The 11,722-nt window shown below is 41.1% G+C and overlaps 1 protein-coding gene across 2 annotated transcripts; it reads left to right on the top strand.

Moving 5' to 3' along the window:
• The first annotated feature begins 2,550 nt into the window (after window positions 1–2,550).
• On the top strand, window positions 2,551–6,004 carry LOC133922245 (uncharacterized). 2 transcript variants are annotated; one of them, XM_062367485.1, is made up of 4 exons: window positions 2,551–2,859; window positions 2,974–3,080; window positions 4,718–4,752; window positions 5,631–6,004. In XM_062367485.1, exons 1-4 carry the CDS (start codon window positions 2,857–2,859, stop codon window positions 5,696–5,698), a joined length of 213 nt encoding a protein of 70 aa, XP_062223469.1. In that variant the 5' UTR covers window positions 2,551–2,856; the 3' UTR covers window positions 5,699–6,004. The 2 variants fall into 2 exon arrangements, with proteins under 2 accessions (XP_062223469.1, XP_062223468.1); XM_062367484.1 differs by lacking the exon at window positions 2,551–2,859 and having other exon boundaries at window positions 2,866–3,080.
• Window positions 6,005–11,722: the final 5,718 nt, after the last annotated feature.

Below are 11,722 nucleotides of genomic sequence, written 5' to 3' on the forward strand. Positions count from 1 at the left end.
CTCTGAAATTCAAGTAATTTGCAGAATAGCCCCTGGAACTTCAAAAGCTCATAACTTTTTGCTCGTAGCTCCGATTTAGGCGATCTTTGCGCTCATATTCTCGTAGCAACGTGTAGAATCTGTTTATAGGGTTTTTCTCTAGTTTTAGGAATGTTTGGTGTACTGTTCTCATGTTAGATTGTGTGCTCGTGTAGACGATTCAGTCCAGGAGTTTGGCAATTTTCAAGAAGAAGATTTTGAAGGACCTGTGCAACACTTCGACGAAGGCAAGTGTCTTGACCATGTTGCAAACCCAGCTTTTACATCAAGTAGTCTTTCTCGAAATATGCATGATGCTTCACAAAAATGGGTAGTATAGCAAATACTAGTGTTGGATATAGATGCTTTATCCATACAAGATCATCATGGTTTTGCTTAGCCATGCTTTAGATGAACATGTAGCGTGTAGGATGATGAATCTTGAGTTATGAACTAAAAATTGATATAGGAAGAATATCATGGAAAATTAATGTTGTTAAGGGAGTTAACAACGGAGATAATTGGGGTTCTGGGCAAGAAAGGGGTACTTTTCCCGACATGGTTGGTTGTTTGGTTGTTGGGTAGTATACCCTTATGGGGTTATTGGAGGTCTTGCCCAGACCATTTTAAGGACCGGTTCGTGGAGCGAACACCCATGGCAAACAAGGCAACCACGAGACCAATATGGTACGGCTTGACCTAGTAACTAGATGTTCTCCCAGGGTTGTATGAGCCAATCGGATGTGTAGATAAGGAAGGGTTACTTCCCGATTCTACCCGGCACAAGAGGGGGCCTCTGGGGTGGAGGGTTACTCCACTTATGTACGGCGGTGAAACCTCAGTGGGCAAGTGTATTCTGGGAGACTCTCTGGAAAAGCCTCGTAGTGATCTCTTGGCGCACACCCCGGAAGTGTGTAAGGTACCATCAGGTGCCGGCAACAGAGAAGATCACGACTCGTGGGTAAAGTGCACAAACTCTGCAGAGTGTCAAACTGAATATTCAGCCGTGCTCACGGTTATGAGCAGCCTGGACCCTCGCATGATTAGTCGGGGTGGGTGTTTTTCTTGGTCTGGGAATTGGGTTGAATTCCCGGAGGTTAAAGAAAACATTTGGTACATCTTTTCTCGGTTAAAATAAAAATTTGTTTCCGTAGTTCAGGGCTAAAAACCAGCTTTTATGCAAATGAAACCCTAGCATAGGAAAACCTTGCCTCAAGCCACCATAGTAGATTCATTTGTTTTCCCCCACTTGTTGAGTATTGGAAATACTCACGCTTGCTGTTTCAGAAGGTGACGCATTTGAAGATTTTCCTGAGGATGACTTCCCCGAGGTTGATGCCGAGTTCTAGGCTTGTGGAACCTCTCGGTCGGCTGCCTGTTGGTTTGGAGCTGCGCCGCTCCCTTTTTCCGCTGTGGTGTTCTTTTCTTTAGACCCGTGGGTGGTCATTTTGTAATATTCTAGCGTTGTAATAAGAAACACTGTGTCTGTTACACTAATGAAGTCGCTATATGTATGAATAACTGATCTTGGCATACATATAGTTTACATCTGGTTTTGGTCTTTAAACCGGGTGTGACATAGCTCAACCAAAGGCTACTCCTTGATGTTTCTTATCCAATTGTTAAAGCATTCAACAAGGTTGCTGTTCACATATTCAACCTTCCTAGTAGTTGAGAACATGCATTTTGACCAAAGGTGATTATGATATTCCTGCAAATACTGAATTGTATCTAGTCTCTCTACAGCCACATTATCCATGTATTGTTGATACTTGTCTTGTCTATAGGTCCATGCTGCTGGCCACATGTGAACTAGAATGGGGCCCCTATATTTTTTCTTGAACTTTGACAATAGATGCCTGAAGCACTCTATGGTTCACTCTCTAACGAGTATTGCGATTTTTATTGAGTTTGCTACCCTACCCAGTCCATATGGGTTTAACTTCCCTTATGTATCTTCTAGGCCAAAGAGACATTGCAAGGACCGAAAGTGAGTGATCATCTTCAAACGTACTTAAATTACCACATCACAACAACCAACCAAAACGACAAGACCTACTCGACTTTTCTTGAGGTTTCTTTCGTTACCGAGCTTAGATGAGCCAAACTCGAGCTTGACTCGAGCTGAGTGTGAGCCCATCCACAAGCTTAGCCACCATCATAGGCTCGTTCGAACTCGGCTCGATCTTTTATCAAGCTCGAGCCTAACAGAGCAAGCTCATTTGAGCTCGGCTCGTTGGTAGTCCAGTTCCAATATGGATCGAGCAAGAGGACCACCTACGTCATTGCATCTAGATTCCTGATTCACGGTGGTGGAGCTTGGGCCAATTCCAAGCATAGGCTAACAAAGCAGACTGGGCCGCACCCGAGGCTGAATTCTGGGCCGTAGCAGAGGCTAGAGCTGGAGCCAACAATATTTTCAATGGGCCATAATTGGGCTAGAGGGGGCCACGGCATAATTTGGTCTCCACTGCTGATTCCTAAATAAATTTGCCTTTTCTTTTCATATCTTTGGGGTCGAGAAACCTAGGTCAAAATGAAATTCAAAATAGGAAATAAGTTGCCAACCTTTCCCGGAAATTCGCTGGAGTCGTAGCGAAAGGGTAAAGCCAGCGCCGATGCAGAGGCACAATTCCGACTGTCCGATCTGGATCCCCCAAAAGCACGCACCGAAGAAAGAGAAAGAGAAACAGAAAGCGAAGGAAAAGAATCCGCAAAAGACACACCGTGCCTCCCGCCGATCGCCACCGCGAGTGCGTCCTCTGCACCGTCCGGCCGCCGCCGCCTCTCCCCGGCCCCTCCTCCTCGGCGTTCGCCCCGTCCTCCTCCTCGGACACCATGGTAACGCCACCGAATCTCTGTCTTGATTTGAGGCCTACTCGTGGTTGGATTTTTGGTCCTGTTCTTGCTTTTTAACCCGATGGCGGAGGCTGGCTGTGTTGTTGATGGATGCAGTCGGCGCTGTTCAACTTCCACTCGTTCGTGACGGTGGTGCTGCTGCTCATCTGCACCTGCACCTACCTCAAGATGCACTTCCCCTCCCTCCTCATCCGCCGGACAGGGTGCGCCCTCTCGCTCCTCCCTCCCTTTCATCCGATTCTATTATTGTTTTTTTTAATCTCAGAAGCGTCACTGTGTACTAAATCTTCTTCTTTCTTCTCCCGTTGCTTGTTCCTGATCTCATTCTCCTCATTCCTGCATTCTAGTGTATATCTTTTATAAAAAAATAAATTGTGTTATTCTTATTTCAAAAACAGAAGGAAGAACTACTGTATATGTTATTGGTTGGCAATTTGTTATGGTGAATTGGTGATGGAGTAGATTAAACGGGAGACTGGAGAGAAAAAAAAGAGTATGGTTCGATTTTGGGCTACGTAGCCTGCGCGGCCTGTGCCCATTGTTTTTTAAGATTCCTGTTAGTGCTTTTGTTCGGAAAAAAAAAATCCTTAGGGCCTCTTTGGATGGGGGGATTTGGATCCTAATCGTAGGATCTAGTTCATATTTCTTAAGAATTCCTAGAGCAATCCTCCTAATTCATTCATCCCCTTCCATGTCGTGAAATATCTTAGTGTTTTAGAGATTGTAGGTTCCAACACTGATGTAGTGCAGCATACATTTCTCTTATTTAACTCATACACATAGCAACTCCCCTCTGTTTAGAAAGATAAAGTTTTTGCTGCATAATGCTGGCAGTGTCAAAATTATGTTTGCTCTTATGATGAGATCCATCAGAGGAAATCAATCAGAAAGAGGATCCTTTGTGTTGAGCAAGTAATGGGCAGCTACAAAAAGAAAGAGAAAAAAGTCGCAGTTGTGTTTTAGAAGATTGTCCCTAATTCTCGAAGGTTAATTTATCAACATGACGTTATGTGGAATTTATTCTTCAAGTAGGAATGTAGGATTATGTGATTATTGATAATTGACCTCTGACTTAATCACAGTCCTGCGTGCCAAGCTAGAAATATTTTATGTAGCAATCCAAATTTCAGTTCGTTGCAAATAAATCAGCAGAAAGTTATATACAGATGGAATATGAAGTGGCTTGTTATTGCTGCATGCTGCACGGTTGTGTTTTCATTTAACTTAATGCGTTCCATCTTTTTAAACCTTATACTGACCTTACCTCACCTCCCTGTCTCTGAGCTATTCTAATGGAGGCAAGTGGCATATGATACTTGGTTAAACATTAGAATTTTTAGCAATTCTTTAATAAAGAATGTATTTTGTAGTATGCAGTTGTTGTACCTAGTCTATATTTGTTTTGCTGACCTTGTTATCAAGGTCCTTAAATGGTGCTTGCCTTGAGATTGTACACTTGCAGTGGGGTAAATATGGGTGTATAGTTCACTGCAGCTGAGCTTGTGAAGGTGACCTCCTCATTTTAACCGTTAACTATCTTATAATCATTTGAAAACAGGAAACTTGTTGTGACAAAGGCCTGCTAGTGCTTTCTTGGGTTCTCATAGTCTTCTAGTGAGCTTATTGCCAACCCTCTAGTGTTATATAAAACATTCAAACATACCATTAGTTTTTTTTTCTTTTAGTTCACAATTTTTTTCATTGTGATTTCAGTATTCAAAATGTATGTATTATTGAATATAATTATTGTGCTATCTATTGGCCTGAACTTCGTGACTATTACTTTCGACTTCAGAAGACATACATTTCACTAATCATCTTACTTATTTCTCGTTCACAGGTTCCGTGGTTTCTTTTGGAAGGCTGCTAGGATAGGTAATTTCCTAGTTGCTGAATATCTTGTCACTCCATTTAAATCAGACAATTATTAACAGTGATAGGAGTAGCAAATATTTTCTTATAATTAACATGTGTTTTGACATTAGTGTGAACTCTTTTTTAGAATATATGTACCATGCACAATAGTCTGCAAGTCTGCAAGATTATATGATGGTAAAGAAAGCAAAAGTGGAAAACTTGCATTGTTATGTGAGAAGCTATATGTATTGAAATGAATTTATGCGTTGATGGATATGGACCATGTAGTGCAGACATAGGACAGCAGTTACATTTAGCCTTGACTGTTTCATGTGTTGGCAAACCGGTAACATCATTATTTAGAAATCTACCTTTGAGGGCTTCAGAATTTCAGGTTATCCTTTTTTTGGTGCTTGACAGATCTTAGGTATATCTAATGGCAGTTTTCAGTAGTGTTTAATCACTTGATAATAATAGAATTAGATTGTCATTGCCACAAGTTGCACATAATAATTCGTAGTAAGAATTATCCAGCATGGATGAAGTCTGGCTCGTTAATTGGGAGTTTGTATTCCTGTCTGTTTAGCAATTTAAACACCTGGGAACATTCTTGTCGCAGCAGTTTACTTTTGTGTATGCATGCGTGTAAATTTTCTTTGCAAGTCATATTGTCTTGAATTTTAAGCTGATGGAGCAATTTAAATGATTAGGGCTTTACAGTGCCAAATTGTCTTACGTATTCTTTCCATCTGGAGACTGTACTTTTGTTTTATTAGTGCACGGTTGAATATTTTTTTATATATTCCTCCATGTTATTGTTAACATTTGTACATAGCCTATCAAGATGTTATAGATTGCATAATTTAATGAATTTGCCGTTTGTCTCTGTCTTTCAGGTGAACGCCTTAGCCCCTGGGTAGCCATTGGGTGCTCTGTGATGGGCATATCTATTTTATTTTGGTGAGACTAGAAGATATATGTGGCCTTCTTTGCCGACAATGACTTCGCTGTAGATAGCAGATTAGCAGGAACATACTAGCCTTTCTCGGTCTTCTTGTTCTTGTCCTACAAGTATTTAATGAAGTGCATGCTTCTCGTTACCTAATTTCAACTTCAGAAAAGGAGAAACATGTGAATTTTGCAGAGTTACATAGTCTGATTAGTTTGTTATTTGGTAGGTCAAATCCTTATTATCTTGTAATTGTGGTGTATCTTTGCACTATGCTATGCTTTTTCAGGACTTCATGTTGTGTTATTTTTATTTGCACCATCAACGTGTGTATACCATTATATCCGTATTAACATATCTATCTTGAATATTCTGTGTCCCTCAGGTGGACTTGCAGTTCAAAAAGAACCAAAAAAAATAAAATAAAAATCAGACGGACTTCTTAGTGAAACCCATGCACAAGTAGCAAGCCTTTGATACATGGTCAGTGTTAAGACTTTTCCTATGTCATACATCCACTCGCCGCTTTTGATATCGAAGTGTTTGCACTTTCGTACCAGTGTTATCGCTGAAGTATATTTTGCTAGTCTGTTTATGCAATTGCCACTTCTGAGTAATAGTTTTCATTCAGCTGGCCTACTATCTGAAACAAAATTTGGTCTTTCTATTTTAGCACGTACTTATAGTTCAACCTTGATCCAGATGCTGGTACCTAATTGTTTGAAGCTTGCTTTGTGTTGTAAGCTAAGGCTGCCAACAGGCGCTGAAATGGCTACTCCTGGTGTTTTTTTTTTCGTGCAATTTCCTTATATGCCATTTGGACAAACTTATATCCCCGAGCTGCCACTGCAAACTCTGATATTCCTTCAATGCAACTGAGCTGAATTTTTTATCCCCTTAATAGCATTGCTAAGAGATTTCTTTTATCCCTTATTGAGCACTTATCTTTCACAAGAGCAACGGATGCATTTAGCCCGTGAGATTGCAAGTAGTACTCGACACCCAGCTCACAGGGCCAATAGTAGCTCCTACCAGTGACCAGTTCATCGAATCCCATCTTTGCAACTTGGCGATATAGCACTGCATGACAACTTTGGTTACCATATGGTAATAAATTAGATTGGGTTACACCATCCAAAGATCTTCATCACTACTTAAAAAGAAAGCTGTGGTGGTAGTCCATTCTACGCTCCCACCACATCTCGCTCACGTTAAGAAAAGAGTTGGCGAGAAGCGAATAGAGCATATAGAAAATGGTTCGCCGTTGGCGTACGATTGTACTCGTCGTTGGATTATTTATGATCTAAGGAAACAGATTTACATACTTATAATAATATATACATAAAGGAATTGATATGAAATATAGCTAAAAACAGAGAGGTATCATAAACTATATACATAAAAAAGGTCGGGATGAGTGAACTATATATACATCAAAATGCAAACAGGTTTTGTTTGGTCTTACATCATGTAGGTTCAGCATGTTATGTGACAAAAAGTTAGGATAAGGGAACTCTATACATCAAAATGTTAACCGCCCCAGGTACTATGTTCTGCGGTACCTCTTCATGCACGGATGTTGTGCACCCAAAGGTGGGGATGAGTGAAATATATATATCAAAATATTAATAGATATTATTTGCCAGAACTGCATAAATGATCAGTATGTTGATCACAAAAAGTTAGGAAGAGAGAACCGTATATATGGAAATGTTAACCGGTCTTGTTTGCCACAATATTCTTGTACAGGTCCAACATGATCTGTAACAAAATATTGAGACCATAGCCTTAATTAGAATCAGAAAAATATATAAATGATTAAGAGCTATTCGTTAATCATGTTCTATATAAGTAGGAAAGAACTGATATTACTAGCTAACCTCATACAACTCGAGACATTCTAATTTGTACGATGTTATACAAATGAGCTCAAGGCTTATACATGTTATAAAATATATAAATGATTAAAAGTTATTCGTTAATCATGTTCTGTATAAGTAGGAAAGAACTAGCTAACCTCGTACAAGTTGAGACATTCTAATTTGTATGATGTTATACACGTCGGTGTTTTCGAGATACTTATGCTATGTGCAGGTGAGCGACGTGATCGTAGGCTGCCATGCGATCACTGGTCTGTAATTTGCGATGATATGATCTTTTTTATTGAGGTAGATGAAGTGTAATGGACAAATTATTACCACTGAACTGTTGTTGCAGCTTAAGAGCTACTCGGCCAATAGAATTGCGCCACGTCGTGACTGTTGTTCCTGAAAGAGAAAAGGTCCAGAAGTGTAACCAACGATAATCTGTTATCCGGCCAGATATACAATAACAATTGTTTTATTGTGGCCCAAGCCCACCGCACGACTATTCGGTGTCAGCATGACCATGACCCTGATCTTCGAGGGATTTCTCACCACCAGCTCTTGATGGTCGTAGGGCAGGTACTCGTCTGACCAATCAAACCTCATTTAATGCCGTTAATAATGTTGTTTTTCCTTCCCCAGGCGGTTCACTCCGGTTGAGGCGGCATGACCGCCGCACGATTACCGTGTCCCGTCTAGCAACATAAAACCCGGTATGGATGTTACATATGATGATAAATATTACATGAGACGTAGAGTTTTTTTATCGTAACATGAATAGACCCTAACTATATAGAGATGACGATAACAAATGTTGACATATATGGTATGGTTAAAGACTAACCTAATAGTGTATCGATACTAAACCTAACATGCCTTATGGAATAAAAATAGCTCAGATTAAAATAGATGCTCTCTGCTGAGTGTATCTAGAATATTTACCTTGTGAGGTGCAAATCATTTGTGGTGGTGGCTCTGCTCCCGGATGTTACAAATATACGTCTGAGGAGATATTTATTTGCTAGAGACTGTGCGATTTGCAAGATGAGAGAATAGTGGGAGAAGTCTCTAGTTGGAACACTCCAGAGAACGTTCTTTTTTTTTCTCTTTCCCTTTATTTGTCGGGATTTGCAATGTGAGAGGATAGTGGGAGAAGTCTCTAGGTTGAAACACTCCAGAGAACCTTCTTTTTTTTTCCCTTTCCCTTTGTCCATCGGTGCAGCAATGCTGCAGTACTTTTTAATATCTCTAACAGTTCATCAGCATTTGGACGGCCATTATTCACAAGCCAATCACATCTCTTCCTCCCTACCGGGATTCAGAGATATAAGACTAGAAAAGTGGCGCGGCTTGCCGCGCCCGCTGACCCGTCATAAGATGACCCTCCATAAGGTTTGTCAAATGTATGAACAATTGATATTATGTGATATAATGATAAAAATAGGATGTTTGTCAAATGTGGACTTATAAAATGAAATGATTTCATAGTCACTTTCAGATGCATACTTATATTTGCTTTATTGACAATTTTTCACCAAGTGCCTACGAAATCTGGATAAACCAGAGCTAACAAACATGTAACTTACAACAACAATCACATTGCACATCATATGTCATTTTGTGCTGTTGTAACCTATAGCATGAAAGGAAGGAGATCAGCATTAAAAGCCATGTGGAAAAAGATAATAGACATTCTCCAGATGGATCTGGCAAACTCTGACCTTGTAGGTTTGTCAGTTTTCAAATCTCAGTGTCACTACATAGAGGTAACGGTCAACAATTTTTTTGCACCAACAATTAAAAAGCAACAATTAGTATGTATAAGCTAAGAAGATATCAACAACAACATCAACACAAAGCCTTTGTCTGAAGCTAGGAAGATATAATACTTATAATTTTAGCTACTTGAAATTATGTAAGTAAGAAATTGGAGGATGCAATGAGAATCAAATATACCTTAACATCCAAGGGAATTTCATGAAACTGTCCAGCACAAGGCAAAAAAAGAACTGATGTGTGTAAATGTGTGATGTTTAGAACATTTTCCAAAAGCCGATGGTAGATGAGACTTCATAACCTATGCCAGGGCTAACTGATCACCAAGCATGTGGGAAGTCTTTATATATTTTTAAGATGTAAGCTTTGAGGATTTGTTTGTAGAATTCTATAGCTCTGAAAGAAAAAGGAAATTTTACTTAGAGATGACATCCAGACCATTTCTAAATTTATGGTTGTTGCAATCATCCCACGCTTCCACGGTTATTTACTAATCGAAATAATATTTTCATATTGTAGAGATTTAAATGTTATTGAGGGAAAATTGCTATAAATATTGAGAATTGATAATTGAAATTGTCATGGTTGGATAGATCATATTTTAAAGAAATTTGAGTGCAAGAAACTCAAATCGGAGCTAAAACAAAGAAGTTATGGAGTTCGAAAGTTTCAGGGGCTTAATTGCAAAAGATGCAGTTAATAGAATTTCTAGTATTATTTGTATACTAGAAATTGGAGAATTATGACATCATCATAAGATTTATGACATCATCAGAGAAGGAAAATAAAAGAAAAGAAAAGATTTACTGACTGGGCTCTGTTAGATGATGTGGCTATCTGACTAGGACAACAAATCAACAAATTTACTGATGTGGACGACTGAGGAGGCAAGCATGGATGACTGGATTTATGATGGACAGATGGCAGCTTGTGACTAGCCAATGAAGAGGTATGGCTCTGATCTAATCTAAACCGATGAACCAAGATCGGACGGTCGGGGAGAGGATGTGGTGGCCGGAGAGGAAAGGACGGCAGCGGGAGCTCGGGACAGCGGCAGAGACTCGCCAGAGTTGGCTGGAACGGCACTCCAGTGGGCAGTTTGCATCGGCGAGCGGCAGAATAGACTCAAGAGAACACGGCGAGCTTACCTAGTGCACGTGTAGGCAACAGGCGGTCCATAGTGGCGCGGCGACGGCGAGGAGATGCGACGACGGTCAGATCTCGTCAGGGAAGTAGTTCCGGCGACTAGGGAGTGAAGGCCAGGAATCTTGCATGATAAGTGAGCATCAGAGAAGCTCAGGGACGGCTCGATTGGGGCAAATCGGCATTGGATCGGTAGATTGGCGAGCTCGGCGGCGGCGCAGCAATGGCGACGGTTGAGAGCTAAGTCTCGGCGGATGGCTCGATCTCGGCAAGATTGGCTTGATGTGAAACACCGAGGTCAATGGTTTCACTTATATAGATGGGCAAAGAGAACGTGGGGTGGGGCAGGACTCCTAAACAATGACAGCTCGAGATTGATTCAGACATGGCAGCAGCGGAAGAAGTCTGGCTCAGAGATGAAGGCTAGCGTGAGACTGACATGGGCCCTGTTTGGGGGAGCTGGAGCTTATGGGCTTTTTCTGAAAAGCTGCTTTTCTGAAAAGCTGCTTATGGCTTCTGAGATAAGCGGTGATGAGGACATCACTCTTTCGGATACACACACACCGAGTATTCCTCCAATAATAGGTCCATTGACACGAGCTCGTGCACGTCAACTAAATCATAAGGTGAGCTCGTTCCTTAGTATTCCTTTATATTTTGATGAGGATAGGATGCTACTGAATAATTGTGATGTATTGTTACTTAGGAACACGGGAGAAGAACAGCAAGGGCGCTCAAGCCAAGGTGGAGGCCCAATCCAGTTCGAGTCCGTTTCGGAGTCCAGGACCAGTCTGCACTAAAATCGTCGCCCAGGACGCATACGGACTCCGTTTTCGATGTTCTACACATGGTTGGAAAGCTAAGGAGATAAGCTTTCTAACGGTACTGGTCCCATGTCCAAATTCTTTCTGAGTCAACGGGAATTATCGAAACAAGTGGACATCCAGAATCTGTCACGGTGCTGCACCACCATCTTTTGGGCCGTTGGGCCGTGTAACGTGTTGGAGTCCATTAGGGACGCGTCCAGGGGTCCTTGGCCGACCCTAGTATTTTATATACAGTAGCCGCCACCCTAATTAGGGTTGGGTTTTGCTTAGACATTGATCTACACACAGTTGTGAGATTTTCGCTCTTGTTTCGGACCGACTAGGCCGCCGCAAGTGTTTGTGGAACCCCGACTTCGAGTGCTTGAATTCAATTCGCAATATTTCAGATTGGATCTTCTACGTTCTTGCTTGTGTTCTCGGTACGCTTG

This window comes from Phragmites australis, chromosome 6 (assembly GCF_958298935.1).
Source record: "Phragmites australis chromosome 6, lpPhrAust1.1, whole genome shotgun sequence".
In the NCBI taxonomy this organism is placed as follows: Eukaryota; Viridiplantae; Streptophyta; class Magnoliopsida; order Poales; family Poaceae; genus Phragmites; species Phragmites australis.